Source organism: Dermochelys coriacea, chromosome 13 (genome assembly GCF_009764565.3).
Source record: "Dermochelys coriacea isolate rDerCor1 chromosome 13, rDerCor1.pri.v4, whole genome shotgun sequence".
NCBI classification, from domain to species: domain Eukaryota; kingdom Metazoa; phylum Chordata; order Testudines; family Dermochelyidae; genus Dermochelys; species Dermochelys coriacea.
The window spans coordinates 40,222,021-40,246,578 of record NC_050080.1 but is presented as its reverse complement, the minus strand read 5'-3'; the positions used below and the strand labels follow the sequence as shown (position 1 = coordinate 40,246,578).

The following is a 24,558-nucleotide window of genomic DNA, read 5'->3' as shown; positions in this document are numbered from 1 at the left end:
GCAGGGGATTCCTCCTCCCCCTTGTCCAAGGATGAGGAGTCCCAAATATTCCCATCCCAAGTCTCGGGGTCCCAGGAGGAGGCAGCAGTCACTGCACACACTTGGGTGGTGGTGACTGGCTGCCGCCCGTGCCTGAGGGGCCTTTTATTTGCTACCCGGGCAACCAACACTTCGCAGCATCTTGTCAGCTCCTGGGCACGCTCCGCCTGGCAGGTGATGACTTCTTGAGCTGCGGCCCGGGCCTCCCCCTGTGCCGTGCATTCCTGAGTCTTCCCTTCCAGAGCCCGCTGTAAGCGGAGCACCTCCTCGTCCTGGGCCTGGACAGCGCTCAGCAGGAGCCACACTAGTTCCCTCATCCCTGCCTCTCTGTCCCAGAGCGCCGGTTCGCTCGCAACCATTGTAACCCCTCTACCAGCTACACTGACGTGACCCCTGCAGCCTGTTGGAACTCCGGCCAGTCCGCCGGGGCAGCCCACCCGGCCATAACCCGCACTACCGGCCCCCAGCGCTCCGTCGATGGCCATCCTGGTATGCGCTATAGGGACAGCGACGGCTTCCCCACTTCCCCTACCTTCGGCCAAAGTGGCATCGCTTCTCAGAGTACCTTGCTCGCTGCACCAAATGTTCTAGGCCACGGTGCTCAAAGCACCACAGGCCTGGCAGGAGTACTTTGAGAAAAATGAGGCTTCCACACAGCTGTGAGTTATTGGCTTTATTGAAGGTTAGTGACCCACCCGCAATGGGGACTCCAAGCTTTGCAGTTACGGAGGCGGGGAACCCAGCACACCAGAGCTTTGCCTGGGACGGCGTCCGATGGAGGGGCAGACAGCCAGCATTAATAAGCATTACACAAAAACAGCTCATGAATATAAAGTTAGGTGCTTCTTAAAGGGGGGCTTTCTACTACCTGGCAAAGGGCCATGCAAAGCAGCTGTGTCCTTCAAGAACTATCTCCTACAATAACAAAGCAGCTGTGTCCTTCAAAAACTCTCTCTATCCCACAGTAACGAAGCAGCTATCTATGTCCCACAGTAACCTCTCGGCTCGAGAAAGCAGAAGTTCCCTGGCTAGGCCGTAACAAAGTCTTCCGCAGTCCCTTACACTACCAATTTCAAGTGGACCAGAGTCTAATCTCTATTCAAATATAAAAAAAAATTATATTTGCGTGTGATTTGTTAGATAACTTCTATAACTTTAAAAATACAATTACAGGGAGGCTGGCTTTGCATATTGTGGAAATACAATAGGTGAGGAGTGCTACCTACTGGTGAGAAATATGAATGTATTTTATCATTTAAAAATCATTCCATGTTCCCTTTATTTTAGCTTTTTTAAAATGGGAAAAAAGAAATTTTGGAGGAGCCTAGGGAGTTATGCAAGGAAGTACGGTTAAATTTATCCCTTATAAACAGTCATTCATGATGAAAATATGTTTTTCTGTGACTGTCATCACAATAATATCTTTAAGAGATATATCCTCAAAATCCACATGTGAGGTAAAGAAACAGGGATGTAGGTAGATGTGGTAGAGGTAGAGGAACAGTGAGATGTCTCTTTCACAGATAGGGAAATTGAGGCAGAGAGAGATTAACTGGCTTCCAAATTCTCACTAGTAGTGACAGATCTGTGAACTGTGCCTAGATTCTTATCCACAACATCATCCTTACTTTTTCAAAAAGAAAAGGAGTACTTGTACTTGTACTTGTACTTTTCTTTTTGCGAATACAGACTAACAGGGCTGCTACTCTGAAACCTTACCTTTTCAGGTTTCAGAGTAGCAGCCGTGTTAGTCTGTATTCGCAAAAAGAAAAGGAGTACTTGTGGCACCTTAGAGACTAACAAATTTATTAGAGCATAAGCTTTTACGATCCAATGCATCCGATGAAGTGAGCTGTAGCTCACGAAAGCTTATGCTCTAATAAATTTGTTAGTCTCTAAGGTGCCACAAGTACTCCTTTTCTTCTTACCTTTTCAGTTTCAGTACTAGGTTAGCTGCAGACTAACCTGAACCCAGTGTGTTTTCTGCTTTTGTTCTGAGTTTCCTAAACCTCTCCATTTTCCCACTCGCCTGGCTTCTGAATAATCCTCCTGAGTTGGAGCTGCCTTAGAAAAGTTTAGATTCCCCTTCGGCGCAGAATCCGAGAGCGTCAAATTTTGGTGGTTGGAGGAGACATCCTGAAGACGTGTTTTCTTCTCTTTGTTTGGCTTTTTAAGCACCGAGGTAAAAAGACTCGAATGTTCATTTTTTTTCTGAGAAATTTCGGAGCCCAACTACAATTGGTCCCGAACCCTGACAATAACCCTCCGTACAAGCATCTTCCCTAACCCTCAGCCCTCACCTCGAATCACACTCCAGCCCTAACCTTAGCCCTGAACTTGCGTGCGCCTCAATGGCTTACGCCTGTTTGAAATTCCGCGTCTTAAATCCGTTCAGTGAGTCAAGTGCAGTTAACATGAGTCCTGGGATTTGACTGTCTTTTGGCAGATGCTGGGTTGGCTGAGTCAGTCCGGTTCAATGATCTCGGATGCCTGGAGAAGAAGGAGACACGGTGACACTCGTACGCTCCTGAAGCACCGGCTATACTGACTTCTGTCTTTACTTGCACTGTCGGTATCCGAACCACATCCCGCAGTGCATGCTCCGGAGAGGTGCGAAGTGGTGTGGGATAAATCTGCCATCCATGGGGTCACCTGGGATTTAAAAAGGAGGTCAATGAATTTAAAAAATTCTATTTGAAAATGTTAGCAATTATGGCTAATTAAGGTATATGAATATATGACCCCCTCTAGCAGTCATATCTTAGCTCCGTCATTAAAAACATGCGAGGCAGAGCTGCCATATTATTAGCTCCTATTTACAGATGAGGAGAGAAGCACAAAAATATTGGCTGACTTGCCCGAGGTCACCTTGGGCAGAGCTGGGACTTGGACTATGACATCCTGAGCCTACAGCCAGTTACTTTAAGCCTAAACCAGCCTTCTTCATTAACCCCATCGCTCCCACGAGCCTCACAGCTCCAGCTGCAGCCCAACCCCTGAACCCCAGCGTGTGACCCGGGTCAGGAACGAGTTCCTCAAACGCCTCCCTCTCCGCCGGTTTGTGACGGTCCTCCAGAGAAGTGAAATTTTCCTCTTCGCAGCAGCGGTGGAGGGGGTCAGACCGGGTCGCTCTAGAAGAAGCCATGTTGAGGTGTTTTCTTCTCACCCTTTGGGTACTGACTCGTCTAGGTAATTGAACGGGGATTTTCCAAGAAGTTTGAGAGAGTTTAAGACTCCTAAATTTCATTGAACATTAATCCCAACTCTAACCCCAAACCCAATGGTAATCCTATGCTAAACCCTGACATTGATCCTACGTATAAACCTCACCCTCACCATGATTCAATTCGTGTTGAGCACTTAAATATTTTAGAGTCCCTTGAAACCCCCAGGTGTGATCTGCGTCCCTGGGTCACGCCCAGCTGAGAGGATGTCTGCAATGTGATGGTCTTTTTACAGGTGCTGCGCTGGGTGACTCGGTCCAGCCCGAGGAATCGCAAGTGTCTGGAATAGAAGCAGACTCTGTGGCTCTCCGCTGTTCCTACGATACTAGCTCTACCGATTATGTCTATCTGAATTGGTACCGTCAACATCCGAATCAAGCCCTCCAGTACATTCTCAAGAGAGGGGTGAAGCGAGCTCAGGGTTACGCTCATACTGCAGATTTCGCCAAAAAGAGGTTTTCTTCTCAGGCTAATGACAGCTCCACAGTTCTGAACATCGCCTCCCTGGAGCTGGCAGACACCGCGGTGTATTCCTGCGCCCTGGAGAGGGCACTGTGAGAAAGCCACATAGCGGAGCCGTTCAAAACCCCTCCCCTTCCCTACAGTGCTGGAGGTTGCAGACGTTAAAGCTGCAAGCAGCTCTCCTGGGAAGAGTGATCTCTCAGCAAAAAACACAGTTTTTGTCGTGATCAAGTTGTTTAAGCAGCTCCATTAATATGGCACCTCTGGAGAATCACAGAATCCTAGGACTGTAAGGGACCTGGAGAGGTCTTCTAGACCAGTCCCCTGCCCTCATGGCACGACTAAGTCTTATATATTCTAGACCATCCCTGGTAGGTGTATGTCTAACCTGTCTTAAAAATCTCCTATGAGGGCGGTTCCAAAACCTACCTAAGCAATTTATTCCAGTACTTAATTACCCTGGCAGTTAGGAAGTTTTTCCTGATAGCCAACCAAAATATCCCTTGCTGTCATTTAAGCCCATTGCTGCTTCTCCTATTCTGAGAACAATTTTTTACCCTCCTCCTTGTAACAACCTTTCATGTACTTGAAAACAGTTACCATGTCCCCGCTCACTTTTCTCTTCTGCAGACCTAATTCCTGATGTGACATTGCACCCCATAAGGCTTTATGGAAATATGCTTATTAATATATCTATATCTATATGACATAACTGGAATATGTTTTATGCTACATATGCCATGTAACATATCTCTGTAAAGGTTATGATCTACTGAATCTATTCCTCCTATTTGTATGCATGTATCATTTTTGTGTTCGAAGTTATGAATATTGGCTGTGTACTTGCTTGATTTCTAAGTAGCCTTAGTAAAGCATTTGGTCAGCTTCTTGAGAAAGGAATGTGCAAGTTAAGTGCCCAATCAAGAAACACTTAACGGACAAAGAAAATGAGTACTTGTGGCACCTTAGAGACTAACAAATTTATTAGAGCATAAGCTTTCGTGAGCTACAGCTCACTTCATCGGATGCATTTGGTGGAAAAAACAGAGGAGAGATTTATATACACACACACAGAGAACATGAAACAATGGGTTTATCATACACACTGTAAGGAGAGTGATCACTTAAGATAAGCCATCACCAACAGCAGGGGGGGGGAAAGGAGGAAAACCTTCCATGGTGACAAGCAGGTAGGCTAATTCCAGCAGTTAACAAGAATATCAGAGGAACAGTGGGGAGTGGGGTGGGGGGGGGGAGAAATACCATGGGGAAATAGTTTTACTTTGTGTAATGACTCATCCATTCCCAGTCTCTATTCAAGCCTAAGTTAATTGTATCCAGTTTGCAAATTAATTCCAATTCAGCAGTCTCTCGTTGGAGTCTGTTTTTGAAGCTTTTTTGTTGAAGTATAGCCACTCTTAGGTCTGTGATCGAGTGACCACAATGGATCTTGGAAGGCTCCAATCCACATAAGAAGTCTACTTGAGGACGTTCAAGGTAGCATGTGAACCAGGGCTGCTACCTGTAAGTTCTGAGTCATGCATGGACATGTGACTTGCCCATGTGACTCCAAAACTCCATCTTGTAGCTGGAATTCTACACAGGGGGAGGGAGGGGTGTCCATCAATGAGAGAAAGTCTATTTAAACCCCTGGGAGACCCCTCCATTTTGTCTTCAGCTGGCTCAAGAGATAGACTCACCACCCCAAAGGATACCTGAAAGAAACTGGGACAACGGACAGTAATTACAGGGGGTGTGAGTGATTGCTGGACCCAGACTAGAAGGAGACTAGTGTGTAAAAGGAATCTGATTGGAACATCTCTGAGGGTGAGATTTTATCTGTATTCAACTTCTTACTCTATTAGGCAAAGGCTTGTGTGTTTTATTTTATTTTGCTTGGTAATTCACTTTGTTCTGTCTGTTACTACTTGGAAACACTTAAATCCTACTTTCTGTGGTTAATAAAATCACTTTTTACTTATTATTTAACCCAGAGTATGTATTAATACTGGGAGTGGGGGCAAACAGCTGTGCATATCTCTCTATCAGTGTAATAGGGGGCAAAGGTTTATCTGGGGTTTGGACCCCATTGAGAGTTGGGCATCTGAGTGTTAAAGACAGGAACACTTCTTAAACTCTTAGAGGAGAGGAATGTGATCAGGACCAGTCAACATGGATTCACCAAGGGCAAGTCATGCCTGACTAATCTAATTGCCTTCTATGATGAGATAACTGGCTCTGTGGATGAGGGGAAAGCAGTGGACGTGTTGTTCCTTGACTTTAGCAAAGCTTTTGACATGGTCTCCCACAGTATTCTTGCCAGCAAGTTAAAGAAGTATGGGCTGGATGAATGGACTATAAGGTGGATAGAAAGTTGGCTAGATTGTCAGGCTCAACGGGTAGTGATCAATGGCTCCATGCCTAGTTGGCAGCCGGTATCAAGTTGAGTGCCCCAAGGGTTGGTCCTCGGGCCGGTTTTGTTCAATATCTTCATAAATGATCTGAAGGATGGCGTGGATTGCACCTTCAGCAAGTTTGCAGATGACACTAAACTGGGAGGAGAGGTAGATACACTGGAGGGTAGGGGTAGGATACAGAGGGCCCTAGACAAATTAAAGGATTGGGTCAAAAGAAATCTGATGAGGTTCAACAAGGACAAGTGCAGAGTCCTGCACTTAGGAGGGAAGAATCCTCTGCACCGCTACAGACGAGGGACCAAATGGCTCGGCAGCAGTTCTGCAGAAAAGGACCTAGGGGTTACAATGGACGAGAAGCTGGGTATGAGTCAACAGTGTGCCCTTGTTGCCAAGAAGGCCAATGGCATTTTGGGATGTATAAGTAGGGGCATTGCCAGCAGATTGAGAGATGTGATCGTTCCCCTCAATTCGACATTGGTGAGGCCTCGTCTGGAGTACTGTGTCCAGTTTGGGGCCCCACACTACAAGAAGGATGTGGAAAAATTGGAAAGAGTCCAGCAGAGGGCAACAAAAATGATTAGGGGACTGGAACACATGACTTAGGAGGAGAGGCTGAGGGAACTGGGCTTGTTTAGTCTTCGGAAGAGAAGAATGAGGGGGGATTTGATAGCTGCTTTCAACTACCTGAAAGGGGGTTCCATGGAGAATGGATCTAGACTGTTCTCAGTGGTAGCAGATGACAGAACAAGGAGTAATGGTCTCAAGTTGCAGTGGGGGAGGTTTAGGTTGGATATTAGGAAAAACTTTTTCACTAGGAGGATGGTGAAACACTGAAATGCGTTACCTAGGGAGGTGGTGGAATCTCCTTCCTTAGAAGTTTTTAAGGTCAGGTTTGACAAAGCCCTGGCTGGGATGATTTAGTTGGGGATTGGTCCTGCTTTGAGCAGGGGGTTGGACTAGATGACCTCCTGAGGTCCCTTCCAACCCTGATATTCTGTGATTCTATGATTCTATGAAACTACTTTCAGTTAAGCTTGCAGTTTGTGAGACATGGTTCAGACCTGGGTCTGTGTCTGTGGCCGGCAAGCATGTCTGGCACAACCAGGCAGGGCTCTGGAGTCCCAAGCTGTCAGGGAAAGCAGGGGCAGAAGTAGTTTTGGAACATCAGTTGGCAGTCCCAAGGGGGTTTCTGGGATTCAACCTGTCACACCTGATAAATGTATCCACGTTCTTAAATGAACCCCAATACAAGAATTTCTGAGGGCTTCAGTATATTGGTCTTCACAATCCACATTTGGGGCAAACAGAGATTATTTTATAGCTAGGGAAACCAAAGCCCAGAGTGGTTAATTGTCTTGATAAAGGTCACAAGGGAGTCAGGGGGAGAGGTGGGAAATGAAGCCAGCTCTCCCTGCACCCAGAGATGAGCCTTACCCACAAGCCTATTCTTCTTCCTACAAGCTGAGCACAATGTGATCTACAGACTAACCTGTATGCAGCATGTTTTCCGAAACTCTTAGGAATTATCCAACTCCCTCCTTCTTTGTCCAGCCCGTGTTCTCTTGAACTTTCCCAAGTTGTAGCTCCCTGCAGAGACTTGAAGGTTAGTTTCCTCTTTGCAGCAACATCTGAGAGAGCCAAACTTGGTCTCTGTGGGAGAATCATAGAATCATAGAACTGGAAAGGACTTTGAGAGGTCATCTAGTCCAGTGCCCTGCACTCCTGGCAGGACTAAGTATTAGTTTCGTCAGGAAGAGAGGTGTTGTATTCTTATTATTTGGATATTTAATCTCCTGGGTAAATTTCCTACAGTCTTGCCAGGATTTCAGCTGCGGACTAACCTGAACCCAGCATGTTTCCTGTGTCTGTTTTGAGGTCCCCCAAACTCCTCTCTCTTCCACTCGGATGGTTTCTGTTGAACCGTCCCTACCTGGAGCTGTCTTTGGACATGTGAAGATTAGATTGCTCCTCGCAGCCACGTCTTGGAACATAAAGCCTAGGTCGCTAAGGGAGAAATCATGGGGAAGTGTTTTATTCTTAGCATTTGGATATTGAATCTCCTAGGTAAATAGACTGAGATTTTCAAAGGACTTTGGGCTCCCATGGATTCTCTTAAACCTACTCCAAACCTTTTACCTCAACCGCGCTGTAACCTTAACCCAAAATCTAATGCTATCCCCGACCCCTAACCTTAAATCCTAAATCTAAGGGTACATTTGAACTTCAACTCTAGCCCTCACTCTATATCAAGGGTGGGCAAACATTTTGGCCCAAGAGCCACAATTTATGGTGACTTATGGGTAAAAATAAAAGAAAGAAAGAAAGAAAGAAAGAAAGAAAGAAAGAAAGAAAGAAAGAAAGAAAGAAAGAAAGAAAGATTTGTGGTACAGTAGGGATAAAACTATATGAATTAAAAGATATAGATAAATAATACTATTAAAATACTCATTTGTTGCAGAACTTGACTTAAAACATGGGGAAAATGTACTGTTAAAATACGTAGATGTAGGTTCGTGTTGATGGGAATAGCTACCGTTTAGGACTCCCCTAGAGACATATCGCTGTTCAAATTTAAGATAAAATTACATTTCTGGCTGATGTTTTAGGAAGCTGTCAGCCCTCTTTAGCTAAGGAGGATAATACATGGACAAGGTAATGCTCTCTATGCAGGTTGTAGTAAAGGTAAAGCAGCGTCACCTGCTGGTGCAAAGTGTAAATACACCCTGTCATTTAAAACACCTGTATGCTCTTTATATTTTGAGGTTTCATGATCACAGCAAAGGCCATAGAAGAAAGACACTAGGAAGTTTAGACTTGAAATTAGATGAAGATTTCTAACCATCAGAGGAGTGAAGTTCTGGAACAGCCTTCCAAGGGGAGCAGTGGAGGCAAAAGACATATCTGACTTCAAGACTAAGCTTGATAAGTTTATGGAGGGGATGGTATGATGGGATAGCCTAATTTTGGTAATAAATTGATCTTTGACTATTAGCAGTAAATATGCCCAATGGCCTGTGATGGGATGTTAGATGGGGTAGGATCTGAGTTACTACAGAGAATTCTTTCCTGGGTGTCTGGCTGGTGAGTCTTGCCCACATGCTCAGGGTTTAGTTGATCACCAGATTCGGGGTCGGGAAGGAATTTTACTCCAGGGTAGATTGGCAGAGGCCCTGGGTTTTTTTTTACCTTCCTCTGCAGTGTGGAGCACGGGTCACTTGTTGGAGGATTCTCTGCACCATGAAGTCTTTTGAACATGATCGGAGGACTTCAATAGCTCAGACATAGGTTAGGGGTTTGTTACAGGAGTGGGTGGGAGGGATTCTGTGGCTTGCGTTGTGCAGGAGGTCAGACTAGATGATCGTAATGGTCCTTCTGACCTTAAAATCTATGATTCTATGATTAACAATTATTTCAAGAACTTGGACTGAGAATTAAAAAAAAATGCTATTAAACTTTTCTTTTGAAAAGCTCAAACCTAATTCCTGATAAATGTATCCATGTCCTTAAATGAACACCACAATAATTTCGGAGAGCCTCAGTATATTTACCTTCATAATTCACATTTAGGGCAGAGAAACATTATTTTATAGCAAGGGAAACCAAAGAACAGAGTGGCTAATTGACTTGATCAAGGTCACAAGGGAGCCGGGGGAGAGGTGGGAACTGAAGCCAGTTCTCCCTGCACCCAGAGATGAGCCTTACCCACAAGCCCATTTTTCTTCCTACAAGCTCAGCACAAAGTCATCTACAGACTAACCTGTATGCAGCGTGTTTCCTGAACCTATTAAGTGTTACCCAACCCCCTCCCTCTTCGTCCAGCCCTGGTTCTCTTCAACTTTCCGCAGTTGTAGCTACCTGCAGAGACTTGAAGTTTAGTTGCCTAATTCCCTCCTCACAGCAACATCTGAGAGCGTCAGACTTGGTCGCTGTAGGATACATCATGGAGACATGTTGTGTTCTCATTATTTGGATATTTAACCTCCTAGGTAAATGCGGTGGGATTTTCAAAGTATTTTGAGGAACTTAGGCATCCAACTATAATGGAACCCTGACGCTAATTCTTTTCTGGGCCCTAATCTTTACTCTGTCCCTAATCCTTACCTGAAACCCCGATCTTAATCCTAGCGGTAAACACTACATTTTACCTTTATACTACACCCTAACACTGTCCTTATCCCTAACTTTAGTACTAACCTCTAAACCCAAACCTGATCCTTGTACCTAACCTTAATTCCTTTCTAAATTAGGAGTGCGGATACATAGGTTCGCTCCTGATCCCCAGCCGTGCACCTCCATGGGCCAAGTGTGGTTGGAATGATGTCCTTACATGGGATTGTCTTCTTGCAGGGGCTGGGCTGGGCGATTCGGTAGAGTCCAGCGAACCTGCAGTGTCTGGAGGAGAAGGAGACACTGTGACACTCAGATGCTCTTACAATATGGACTATTCTGGTGGCATCTATCTCCACTGGTACAGTCAGTATCCGAACCGAGCCTCACAGTACATTCTCTGGAGAGGAGCGAAGTCCTACAGCAAACTCAGTGATACTGCAGTTCACCAAGAAGAGGTTTTCTTCTCAGACTGACGACAGCTCCACCATTTTAACCATCAGATCCCTGGAGCTGGCAGACACAGCGGTGTATTACTGCGGCCTGCAGAGGGCACAGTGACAGAGCAGCCTAGCAGAGCAGAATAAAAACCCTCCGTTCCTTGTAGCAACTGAGGTTATTGAAGCTGGAGGGAGAGTCCCTCAGAAGACTTGTTACATTGTTAAAAGGACTCATTTCGGGGTGATTGTGGGGGTGTTCGGGGAGGGAGAGCTCAGTTGTTTGAGCATTGGCCTGCTAAACACAGGGTTGTGAGTTTGATGCTTGAGGGGACCATTTAGGGATCTGGGGCAAAAATTGGGGATTGGTCCTGCTTTGAGCAGGGGTTTGGACTACATGACCTCCTGAAGTCCCTTCACACCCTGATAGTCTATGATTCTAAGTTATTCCTTACACACACACCCCAAATTAAAATGCTCATTGAATAATTTACACTAAAAAGTCTATACTTGGAGAGTACAAACAGCAGGAACTTAAATCAGGAAAGCTATTAAACCCCTTTGAGCAGCATATTCTGGGGATGTTTTGGAAAAATACCAATCTGTTACCTGTGATTAAAAATTATGATGTGAAGTTGTAATATTTGTTGATATATAGAGTGAGGTTACATTTACAGTTCCAAGTCTACACTGGTCAAATCACAAATAAACGAGAAAACAAGCTTCTATTTTTTGTGTGAAATGTTAGAAAACTTCTTATTAGTAGATGCATCGATTCCAAGGCCAGAAGAACCACTGTGATCATTTAGTCTGACCTCCTGTGTAACACAAACTAGAGACCTGCCCCAAAATAATTCCTACAGCAGATCTTTTAGAAAAACTTCCCGTTTTGGTGTAAAAAATTGCCAGGGATGGAGACTCCACCACAACCCGCTTGGTAAATTGTTCCAACAGTTAATTACCCTCACTGACAAAAAATAACACCTTATTTCTGGTCCAATTTGTGCAACTTCCAACCATTGGCTCCTGTTATATCTTTGTCTGTTAGGTTGTAGGGCCCTATTATTATTAAATTATTATTTTAAAATTATTTTAAAATATTATTAAATATTTGTTTGTAATAGACCGTAAACAAGTCACCCCTTCACCATCTCTTTGTAAAGAGCTTGAGCTTCTTGAGTCTATCACTATAAACATGTTTTCTAAACTTTTAATCATTCTCACAGCTCTTCTCTGAACCCTCTCCAATTTATCAACCTCCTTCTTGAATTCTGGACACCTGAATTGGACAAAGTGTTCCAGCAATGGCCCCAGTAGTGCTAAATATAGAATTAAAATAATTTCTCTCTGTTCTTATTTGGCGCTCTCTCTCTCTTCTGGTACCTCAGTATGGTAACCATGGCCTGCCCTGCATTCTCCAGAGAGGAGCTAAAAGAGCCAGTGATGCTGCAGGTTTCGCCCAGGAGAGGTTTTCGTCCCAGGCTGATGACAGCGCCAAAGTTCTGAACATCACAGAACTGAGGCTGGCAGACACAGCGGTGTATTACTGCTCCCTGCAGAGCTCAAAGTGACAGAGCTACATAGCAAAGCTGGGCAAGAAGCCTTCCCTTCCTTGATGCAGTGGAAGTTAGGCACACTGAGCCTGGAAACACTGGGTCTTAGGAGAATTATTACATTGCCAATAAATACATATTTTGAGGTGATTGTACTGATGTCAAGCTAGTGCTTCCTATCCCCCCCCCAACCAAATCTTCAGTGAAATCTTTATAGAAATTTATCAACCTTGGATCATAGAATGGGTGTGAGGTTATTCTGTTAACATCTTGGGAATTTTTTTCTCTTCATAGACTAGCATATTTTGTAAATAAAGAGTAGTAAAAATACCGATTTTTTAAAAACTTGAGTTAAAATAGTGTAGTTAAGTGATTTAAATGAAGATAACTTATTTATGAGTGTGTGTGGGAGATTTAAATGACTAGCTGCAAGTCTGTGATTGTCACAACCTATAAAGCACCTTCTGTTTTCGTGTGATTAGTTAGAAATCTCGTATTGCTTTGTATGACATTTTAATAATGCTTGAGACTAAAGCAAAGCTGTCCAGGTAAATTTGGGAAAAATAAAGGTAGCACAACCTACTGGTAAATAGTATAATACATACATCATTTGAATCTTTCTGGGTTCTATTTATTTCAGATTTTAACCAGGGAGGAAAAAGAGTCTTTTAAAACATATTGCTAGGATGATGTCTGGGAATTGTTAAGGAGCCTCTGTCAATGAGACATCCACGTTTCATTAAAATCATCCTTTGAAAGTCCCAAACTTCATTCCTAGTAAAGCTATCTGGGTATCTATCTACTTATATCACCCCATCACAAAAAACATCTGAATGCTTCCAAAGATGTATCCTCACAGTCCAGGTATAGCAGAGAAATATTAGGATCTCTGTTTTATACATAAGGAAACTGAGGCAAAGAGAGATTAACTGCCTTGACGAAGGTCTTAAAGGGAATCTGTGGTAGAGCTGGCAACTGAAATCAGCTCTCCTGAGTCTCAGATAAGTGCCTCACCCACAACTCCGTCCTTTTCCCTATAATCTCAGCAAGATGTCAGCTGCAGACTCACCTGAACCCAACGTCTTTCCTGTGTCTTTTATGAGCTCCACACTCCTCCTCTTCCACTCGGCTGGTTTTTGTTGTACCGTCCCTAGCTAGAGCTGCCTTTGGATACACGAAGATTAGATTCCTCTTCGCAGCCATGAACATAAAACATAGAACATAAAAACTAGGTCACTATAGGAGAAATCATGGGGAAGTGTTTTATTCTTAGCATTTGGATATTGAATCTCTGAGGTAAATAGACTGGGATTTCCAAAGGACTTTGGGCTCCCATCTCTCATGGAATCCTTGTTTTAAACCTGCTCCAAACCTTTTACCTCAACCGCACTGTAACCTTAACCCGAAATCTAAGGCTATCCCCGAACCCGAAACTTAAAGTGTTTAATTCCAGCTTCTATGTCTGTTCTTGGCTGATGTTTGCTTGAAAGACTGAGATGAAATCTGTGTGTCCTAGGGCTTTTGTAATAACTCCGATGTTACTTTGATGTGTTTAAAGGGCTCACCCGAGGTGAGACAGTCATCCAACCTGTGAGAGAAACAAAGGTGAAGGAAGGGGAATTTGTTACCCTGGACTGTAGCTATAATTCTGGCTTCCCAACGCTGCTCTGGTACAGGCAGGAATCCAGAGGATCTCCACAGTTCATCCTTCATGAGGGCTCAAGGCATGAAGATTTGGAAGAGAGGTTCAGGAACCGTTTCAAAGCCAAAATTAATAAAACCAGCAGGGTTTCCCCTTTGGATATATCATCGGTTCGGCTGCCTGACTCCGCAACCTATTACTGTGCACTGAGAGACACAGTAAGAAAAAGAAAAGGAGTACCTGTGGCACCTTAGAGACTAACAAATCTATTTGAGCATAAGCTTTCGTGAGCCACAAGTACTCCTTTTCTTTTTGCCAATACAGACTAACACTGCTGATACTCTGAAATCAGTAAGAAAAAGGAAAGACCTTTCTTTACAAAATCCCTCCACCCAACAATGCACAAAGAAACAGCTCTCAGAAGGAGTGGAAAACTGGGGCTTGTCTATACTTGAAAATTAATGTGGATTAAGGTAGGGTGTGAATTTAAAGTTCAATAGAAATTCCTTGAAATATCTACCTGTGGACATTCTCATTCCAGAATAAGAATGTCTTGTTCCTGTTTAACTTAACCCACTTTCAAAGTGGGTTACAGAAAAGGTATTTTTCTCCTGAAACACATTCTTTGAGCCTGTAAAACACGGAACACTTTAAGGCCCTATTTAGAAATAAATTTAAAGGCTACAGAATGTTTTAGAGCAAGAGGGAAACATTTGCCACTGAGAATTTAAAATGAAAGGCAAAGAACCAAACCAAAGAATGAATCAAAAAAGGGAAGAAACATAGAAAACATAGGTTTCAGAGTAGCAGCCGTGTTAGTCTGTATTCGCAAAAAGAAAAGGAGTACTTGTGGCACCTTAGAGACTAACAAATGTATTAGAGCATAAGCTTTCGTGAGCTACAGCTCACTTCATCGGATGCATTTGGTGGAAAAAAATGCATCCACCAAATGCATCCGATGAAGTGAGCTGTAGCTCATGAAAGCTTATGCTCTAATAAATTTGTTAGTCTCTAAGGTGCCACAAGTACTCCTTTTCTTTTATAGAAAACATAGAAGGAGACAGAGAAAAAGCAAAAAGCACCCCCCAAAACCAGAAAATTGAATGCAAAAAAATCAAACACACAAACAAGCAAAAGATCCAAAAACATACACAGCAACAACATACAGCACAAACAACAAGAATGCAACCACAGAATGCAAAAAGATAAACACAAACAGAATAAACACACAAACATAAAAGTCTAAAAGTCAACAAAAACAAGGAAAGAGAAAGAAGCCCCTCCTGTCTTTACAAAAACACAGAAAGAAAGAAAGAAAGAAAGAAAGAAAGAAAGAAAGAAAGAAAGAAAGAAAGAAAGAAAGAAAGCCTTTCCTCTTTAAAAATGTACCATACTATATAAAAAATATTTTCCAGATGATTAAAACAACAACAACAGCAGCATAAACTTCAGGCTGAACTTCAGTGGAATGTAGGTACCTAATTCTTTTAGCAAAAAAGAAAAGGAGGACTTGTGGCACCTTAGAGACTAATAAATTTATTTGAGCATAAGCTTTCGTGAATCACAGCTCACTTCATCGAATGTAGTGATATACTATATATACCAATGTGATGTATGCATCCGATGAAGTGAGCTGTAGCTCAGGAAAGCTTATGCTCAAATAAATTTGTTAGTTTCTAAGGTGCCACAAGTACTCCTTTTCTTTTTTGAGAATACAGACTAACACGGCTGCTACTCTAGTTCTTTTAGATTTCTTTGAAAATTGCACCCTGTGCAGAGAGGGAATTTAAGCCTCATTTTGTAACTGAAAGAAATGGGCACAAGGTGCTGCTATTCACCCATAGTCCATCTTCTGAACTCTACACCAACATTCCACATAAAGATGGACTGCAGGCCATCAGGAACAGTATCCCCGATAATGTCACAGCAAACCTGGTGGCTGAACTTTGTGACTTTGTCCTCACCCATAACTATTTCACATTTGGGGACAATGTATACCTTCAAATCAGCGGCACTGCGATGGGTACCCACATGGCCCCACACTATGCCAACATTTTTATGGCTGACTTAGAACAACACTTCCTCAGCTCTCATCCCCTAATGCTCCTACTCTACTTGCGCTACATTGATGACATCTTCATCATCTGGACCCATGGAAAAGAAGCCCTTGAGGAATTCCACCAGGATTTCAACAATTTCAATCCCACCATCAACCTCAGCCTGGACCAGTCCACACAAGAGATCCACTTCCTGGACACTACGGTGCTAATAAGTGATGATCACATAAACACCACCCTATACCGGAAACCTACTGACCGCTATTCCTACCTACATGCCTCTAGCTTTCATCCAGATCATACCACTCGATCCATTGTCTACAGTCAAGCTCTAGAATATAACCGCATTTGCTCCAATCCCTCAGACAGAGACAAACACCTACAAGATCTCTATCATGCATTCCTACAACTACAATAGCCACCTGCTGAAGTGAAGAAACAGATTGACAGAGCCAGAAGGGTACCCAGAAGTCACCTACTACAGGACAGGCCCAACAAAGAAAATAACAGAACGCCACTAGCCATCACCTTCAGCCCCCAACTAAAACCTCTCCAACGCATTATCAAGGATCTACAACCCATCCTGAAGGACGACCCATCACTCTCACAGATCTTGGGAGACAGGCCAGTCCTTGCTTACAGACAGCCTCCCAACCTGAAGCAAATACTCACCAGCAACCACACACCACGCAACAGAACCACTAACCCAGGAACCTATCCTTGCAACAAAGCCTGTTGCCAACTCTGTCCACATATCTATTCAGGGGACACCATCATAGGGCCTAATCACATCAGCCACAATATCAGAGGCTCGTTCACCTGCGCATCTACCAATGTGATATATGCCATCATGTGCCAGCAATGCCCCTCTGCCATGTACATTGGTCAAACTGGACAGTCTCCATGTAAAAGAATGAATGGACACAAATCAGACGTCAAGAATTATAACATTCAAAAACCAGTTGGAGAACACTTCAATCTCTCCAGTCACATGATTACAGACCTGAGAGTGGCTATCCTTCAACAAAAAAACTTCAAAAACAGACTCCAATGAGAGACTGCTGAATTGGAATTAATTTGCAAACTGGACACAATTAACTTAGGCTTGATTAGAGACTGGGAGTGGATGGGTCATTACATAAAGTAAAGCTATTTCCCCATGTTATTTCTCCCCCCCCCACACCTCACCCCACCCCACCCCCCACTGTTTCTCAGACATTCTTCTTAACTGCTGGAAATGGCCCACCTTGATTATCACCACAAAAGATTTTCCTCCTTCCCCCCTCCTTCCTGCTGGTAATAGCTCGTCTAAAGTGATCACTCTCCTTACAGTGTGTATGATAAAACCCATTGTTTCATGTTCTTTGTGTGTGTATATAAATCTCTCCACTGTATTTTCCACCAAATACATCCGATGAAGTGAGCTGTAGCTTAGGAAAGCTTATGCTCAAATAAATTTGTTAGTCTCTAAGGTGCCACAAGTCCTCCTTTTCTTTTTTGCGAATACAGACTAACACGGCTGCTACTCTGAGATCTTCTGGACCAGTTAGACTGAAGGAGCTGTCCAAGGTGGAAACCATCCATGGAGAGTTAAAAAAGAAAAGTGTTAAGAGGCTAATTTGCCGATCTACAGAACACCCTTAACCAAATGCCTGCAGTAGGAGAGAAGGATCTATCTATCTATCTATCTATCTGTCTATCTACCTATCTATCTATCAGACAAGGTGGGTGAGGTAATAACTTTTATTGAACCAACTTTTGTTGGTGGGAAGAACAAGCTTTCGAGATTCAGAGAACTCCTCCTTAGGTCTGCCTTCCTTCTCCACACATGAGAAAGAGCTCTGTGAACCTCGAAAGTGTGTCCCTTTCACAAACAGAAGTTGGTCCAATAAAAAATATTAACTCACCCACCTTGTCTCTCTCGTATCCTGAGACCAAAACGACTGTAACTCTCTGTCTCTGTCTGAAAGTAAATACAAGTGTATCTGCCTGTCCATATGTCTGCATTTATGGATTATACTCCTCCGGAAAATGGTAACCTAGTTTATTTGTCTGCAATAAATATAACGAAGTTATACACCTACACCGAGGAGATATAGTTTAAAAATAACACTCCTTCCCATTGTCTCCGGGTGGCTTCCTGGGCAGAATTTCTCCCTCTGTCTTTTCACAGCCCTCCCAGGAGGGGTGTGGGTCCTTGACTGTAAATAGGCCGGACGACACAGCAGACGCCTCATTCTGTGTGTGACAGCGGTAGAGACGAGATGTGGATCGCCGTCTGCCTCCTTCTCCTCAGGAAGTGGTTTACATTTACTGGCAGGCGGACTGAGTGTTTTCTGACCCGCGGGTCTTACTCTGCCCCCATCGTTCTCCTGCTAGGTCCCGCGGCTGGGAACTCCGTGACCCAGATTCCAGCGTCTGCGTCAGCCAGGGAAGGGCGGCCCGTGAATCTGTACTGTCAATACAGCACCACGTACCCGTACTACGCCCTGGGATGGTACCAGCAGCTGCCCGGGCAGCAGCCTCTCTTCCTACTGCGCAGAAATGAGAAGGGAAATGAATACAAGCCCGGTTCTGTGGCCCCTCGGTTTTCCTCCGAGCTCAGCACCGATGTCAAATCGTTCACACTGTCCATAGACGGGGCGCAGCGGGCTGACTCGGCGCTGTATTTCTGCGCTCTCTGGGATCCACCGCGCTACAGAGCGCCCCGGGCTCCCGACACAAACTGCCGGAGCGGGAGGCGGTCTCGAAAATGAAGGGAGATGAGTCATTTCCTCTACCTGCACCGCGGGGAGGGAAGCCACATCTCAGGGGGCACCAAGAAGTGTGTTATTGTTTATAAGCAGGGGGTTGCTCACTTCCTAGCTTATGCAGGTTCATCGTATTGCTCGCCCCAGGGTCTCCTGCATTACTCTCTTCCCTACGGAAACGACCAGTCTGCCTCCCTTCCATCCCCACTTTTTCTCAGGGACTCCCCCAGCTCTTCCCCGCTGGAGTCTCCCCCATTATCACCTCCTCCCATACCAGGGTCCCCCATATTTGCCCCATGCCAGAAGCTGGTTGCCCCTCTATTCCCACTATACCTCCCCAATGTAGAATAGACTAAAAGACACTATTTTGCATGGTGAGGAGTTTCAGAGGGATAGCCCTGTTAGTCTATTTCAGAAAAACAACGAGGAGTCTTGTGGCACCTTAGAGACTAACAAATGTATTTGGGCATAAGCTTTTGTGGGCTACGAACCACTTCTTCAGATGTATGGAGTGAAAAATACAGTAGGCAGGTATAATTATACAGCACAAGAAAAGGCAGGAGTTGCTTTACCAAGTGTGTGGGGGGGTCAATAATTCAATCGGGGGGACGTGTCCCATTCCCAACAATTGACAAGAAGGTGTGAATGTCCACAGAGTAAAAATTACTTTTTGTAGTGCTAACTATGTCAATTCCACCAGGGTGGATGGCCCATACTCAACAGTTGATGGGAGATTACTTCTTGTAGTGACCCAGCCATTCAGTCTTTATTCAGGCCTAATTTGATGGTGTCAAGTTTGCAAATGAATTCCAGTTTTGCAATTTCTCGTTGAAGGCTGTTTTTGAAGTTTTTTTGTTGAAGAATGGCCACTTTTAAGTCTGAAATTGAGTGTTAAGGGAGGTTAAAATGCTCTCCCACTGGGTTTTGAATGTTATAATTCTTGACGTCTGCTTTGTGTCCATTTATTCTTTTGCATAGAGACTGTCCACTTTGGCCAACGTACCTGACAGAGGGGCATTGCTGGCACATATCACATTAGTGGATGTGCAAGTGAATGAGCCCCTGATGGTGTGACTGATGTGGTTAGGTCCTGTGATGGTGTCTCTTGAGTAGATATGAGGACAGAGTTGGCAAAGAGGTTTGTTGCAGGAGTGGTTCCTGGATTGGTGTTTCTGTTGTGTGGTGTGGTTTCTGGTGAGTATTTGTCTCAGGTTGGGGGGCTGTCTGTAAGTGAGGACTGGTCTGCCTCCCAAGGTTTGTGAGAGTGAAGGATCATCTTCCAGGCTGAAATTATCCCAAAGTACAAAGTTTGTATTAAAAGTGACAAAATACATACAGTACATAATCTGCAATATCCTAAATTAAAGTTAATAAATTTAACCATAAAATTAAAATATTAGCATCCAACTATTGGGGTAAAAAGTGATACTAACACCAGCTTGTGGGAAGCAAACATAGCAGTGAGTGTAGCATGTCCCGCAGTAATTGAGAATTTAGGATGGATTGTCCCTCAGTAAATACAATCCATCGGAGAAGTATTTCAGTTACTTTCCCCGTTTCGCTTCTCCATGGCACTTTTTTATAACTCAGCTATAGGACAGCAGCAGCTAGAAACCCCAGCACAGACCTTAGCTAGGGTGTCAGGGGCAGCTAGATGAGGTCGGAGCCCGATTTCAGGGGCCTGCAGCTGACATTTCACAACCAGCGCAGGGATTTGTTCTTGCCTCTCTCACCAGTTTCACTGTAAAGGGACCTGGGAATCCCACCCGCAGTTTTGAGTGTGTGTAGCGGCCCCATGTGCTATTAGAGCTCAGTGGAGACACACAGGGAGCGACAGTCTCTGCCCTGAAGAACTTACAAAGAAATTCGAGCAGACAGAGGAAGGGTTCCTCACTGCGTCCTCCTTATATCCATGGGGGACGAAGTCACAAAGAGAGGAGGGTAAAGTTACTGCTGCTCCGTCTGCTGCTACCACATAGCGACTACGGTCTATTTCTCTCTCCTTTTTAAGACCGGAGCGGATGCAAATCGAGTGACCACATTTCCTGGGAGACGCCCCCGGTGTCCCTGAGTCTGCAGAAGAGACGGCACAGACACGTGTCTCTGCAGCTCACACCCATCCCCGCTTCTCTGCGCACTCTCCTGCAGAATTGTCTCCAAAACAGTCAGAAAAGAGATGATGCTGTGGCTACCCCTCGCTTTCATGGCAGCAATTCCCAGAGGCGATTCCTTGCCTGGATACAGAGGGAAGCTCAGTATTACGGTAGAGATGATTAATACTATATTTTAATTTTGCAGGAGTCCATTCGCAGATTCAGCTGGTGGAGGCTGGGAGAGGTGTTAAAACCACAGGAGATTCTATCAGCATCTCCTGTAAAGTCTCCGGATTTCCCTTTGGAAACTATTGGATGTTCTGGTACCGCCAAGTTCCCGGGAAAGCGGCAGAGTGGATCTCCTACATTAACCCCGATGGCACTAACACGGACTATGCCCATTCAGTGAACGGGCGATTCAGCATCTCCAGAGACAACCCCAGCAACCTGCTCTATTTGCAAATGTCCGGCCTGAGACCCGAGGACTCGGCGTTGTATCACTGTCACAGAGACACAGTGACGGGCAGGGAATGTGACCACGTACAAAAACATCCCCTTTGCAGTCACGGCCCGCTGCAGGGCAAACCCCAGGTGAAGAGTCAGACACACACTTTTGTTGGTGGAAAGAACAAGGAGAAAATGTCCCCAGCGCTGCCATCAGCGCGGGACGGACACGGCTTTTGTGGGGCTGCAGAGACAGGTCAGGGCTGGGGGAGGAAACACGAGGCGGCCGCTGTCGCAGTCCCTGCCCCTAGGAGGCAGCACCCCCGTGTTCTCTGCTGCACACCTGCCCCTCCGGGCTACCAGCGTGCCACCGCCCCCACACCCGCCCTGGGGGGCAGCACCCCGCTCTTGGCTGCGCTCCTTCACTTAGACGATTCCCAAGCGGCCTCTGGGGGCGGGAGGGGTCCGCATTGCTTTGTTGCACCCTGGGTCCTGGGAGACCTTGGTGGGTTCCGGGCTGTGGTAGGGAGCAGCAAAAGGGGACAGGGTGAGATGTCGCTCGCTGCTGGCAGATCTGACGCTGCCCCCTTGACTGCCCCCACTAGGAATGGAACCCGGCTGTCGGACCTGGGGCCCAGCCCACTGACTGAACTCCTAGGGAGAAGACTTTTCCAGTGTAGGAAAAAAGAAAAGGAGGACTTGTGGCATCTTAGAGACTAACAAATTTATTTGAGCATAAGCTTTCCTGAGCTACAGCTCACTTCATCGGATGCATTCAGTGTAGGAAGTTGAAGTTAGGTCCCGGATCCTGATTGGTGGGTTCCCGAAGAAAAGGGAGGGTTTCACAGGCAGCAGCTTCCACTGGTTTCAGTGCACCTGTAACTGCAGTGACTGAAGTGAGCTGTAGCTCACCAATGCTTATGCTCAAATAAATTTGTTAGTCGCTAAGGTGCCACAAGTCCTCCTTTTCTTTTTGCGGATACGGACTAACACGGCTGCTACTCTTGTGACCGTGAACTGGCTCTCTCAGAGGTAATAGTCATAATTGGCCCGGTGAAAACTCAGCACCCCCTGGGGTTGATAGTTAGCCGCCCTCCTCCCTGGGATGTTAATCAATAGCTCAGCAAGGCAGGGGCGGGGTTTCTCCGAGTGCTATTTTAAATGAGGCGGGGTTATGCAAATTACCCGAGCAGTGACTCTCTCTCCTGGTCCGTCCCACCCGCCCCGACCCTGCGCCTCGCAGAGAAGCGGTGTCCGTGCAGGGAGCAGCTCCTGAGCCGGCCCCAGGGCGAGGACTGGCCGCAGACGCGCAGAGACGATGCGGTGGTGGCTGCATTTTGCTCTCATCGCAGCAGCGTCCAAAGGTGCTTGACACGAGGGGACGGGGGGCGGGGGGGAAATCAGGGGGGTTGTTGGTCGGGTCGTCGATATTGACCGGGGCAGGGGAGATTCCCCGGGAATAAATTGGGACACACGCGTTTTGTTTCCGGTTTCATACCCTGTATTTGTCTCGTCTGAGAGGCGGCGGCTGAAAACCCCCAAATCGTTTTCATTTTTCTCATAAATATTTTGGGGAGACCAGAAGTTCCCCCCTTACATTAGAATGTGGCCAAAGCTGCCGCCTTTGCCCAGACCTGGCCCGAGGGGATTGTTCCCACCCGTCCTCACGCCCCCAACCCGGTTTGTTCCCCAGGGGCCCAGGCGCAGGGGCGGCTGGTGGAGTCCGGCGGCGGGGCTGTGAAGACAGGGGGCTCTGCGCGACTCTCCTGCTCAGGCTTCGGATTCGCTTTCAGCAGCTACACCATGTTCTGGTACCGGCAGCGTCCCGGGAAAGGGCTGGAATGGGTATCCCGCATCACCAGCACTGGTGGGAGCAAAGATTACACTAATTCAGTGAAAGGGCGATTCACCGTCTCCAGGGACAACGCCAAGAGCCAGCTGTATCTGCAAATGAGCCGCCTGGGACCCGAGGACACCGCCCGGTATCATTGCGCTGCTAGAGACACAGTGAGAGGAAGCCGGTGCGAGCTCAGACAAAAACTCGCTGCGTTCAGCTCAGGAGATTCGGGAGCGTCTCATGACTAGCATTACGCCCTGAACGCCGGTGTCCCTCAACCACAGCTCATAGCCCGCTGCTCACCCACCCACTCACTGCAGCTCCTTAGTGGCGTCCTTGTCCAGAGTAGTGCGTTCTCGGGGTGCAAGGTGTGTGTCTGTGCACGGAGGGACAGGAGCTGTTCTCAGAGCACAGAGCAGGGATATAAACACAGACAGCCGGGGGTGAGAGCAGAGAACTGACCTGAACTCTGCTGGGTTCACCAGCAAACCTGCGGGCGTCTACAAAGCCGGGCTGCTGCAGAAGTTCTTTCACAGCGCATCGTGAGAGAACGTGTCTGTCCTTCCTCAGCACTTGGGTGGAAGGGCTGTTCCTCCAGCAACACGTTCAAAGAAAAGGGCTCCAGATTTTTGTACACAACTAGTAGCGTGGTGGGGAGTCTACTCCAAGAGAGGACCTATCCCAAATGTTGGCTCTCGTGCTACCCAGGCTGGAAAGGAAATGCCCAGTTCCGACTTGAATTATACCAAGGACCCAATGGGAGCGCTCACTAGTCACTGCGGGCAGAACTGGCAACCCCGGATTGGTGATAACGAGCTTGATTGAAAGCAGAAGCGCCTCTACACGAGAGATTCGTTTCTGCGATCGAGAAATTATCCCTGGGTTTCCACACTGATCCTCCTCAGGGCAAATGTATCTGGTAACGATGAACTGCTACACAAAGGCAAGGGTCCTACTGGACCCCCCAAGGCTTGACTGGTCTTCCCTTAAAGAAGGGAGCATATGCAAATGGAATAACAACATTTCCTGTCACACACACGCTCTATCCCTGACCCTGCAGGGGACAAAAGCTGCAGCCCCATGTGCCTGCATTGAACAAGTCCCACTGGGGATTTTCCCCCAGACTAATCAGAAGAAGATTGTCCTCTGGCGGCATGTTGCTTTCATGGCAGCACTGCCCCAAGGTGATTTTGGCCTGAAAAGGTCTGGAGGCCTCAGTGTTACTGTGTACGAGGCTAAAATAGTTCTCTGTTATAGAATATGAGGGTCAGAAGGGACCTCAGGAGGTCATCTAGTCCAACCCCCTGATCAAAACAGGACCAATTCCCAATTTTTGCCCTAGATCCCTAAATGGCCCCCTCAAGGATTGAACTTGCTACCCTTGGTTTAGGAGGCCAATGCTCAAACCACTGAGCTATCCCTCCCCTTCTTTATAGCCTCAGGTGCCCAATTGCAGGTCCAGTTAGTGGAGTCTGAGGGAGGCCTGAAGATGGCAG

General features: G+C 46.0%; 1 protein-coding gene and 2 gene segments (V, D, J or C); all 3 read left to right on the top strand.

The window, feature by feature from the left end:
* The first annotated feature begins 17,527 nt into the window (after nucleotides 1-17,527).
* LOC122456465 lies at nucleotides 17,528-19,282 on the top strand. The segment is given in 2 exon segments: nucleotides 17,528-18,233; nucleotides 18,318-19,282. Coding segments are annotated over 2 exon segments (408 nt in total).
* A 621-nt stretch (nucleotides 19,283-19,903) lies between these two features.
* On the top strand, nucleotides 19,904-22,313 carry LOC122456403. The gene is made up of 3 exons (XM_043495624.1): nucleotides 19,904-20,910; nucleotides 20,987-21,901; nucleotides 22,291-22,313. The coding sequence occupies exons 1-3, from the start codon at nucleotides 20,865-20,867 to the stop codon at nucleotides 22,311-22,313; spliced, it is 984 nt and encodes a 327-aa protein (XP_043351559.1). The 5' UTR covers nucleotides 19,904-20,864.
* A 96-nt stretch (nucleotides 22,314-22,409) lies between these two features.
* LOC119842059 lies at nucleotides 22,410-23,764 on the top strand. The segment is given in 2 exon segments: nucleotides 22,410-22,589; nucleotides 22,919-23,764. Coding segments are annotated over 2 exon segments (438 nt in total).
* The last annotated feature ends 794 nt before the right edge of the window (nucleotides 23,765-24,558 follow it).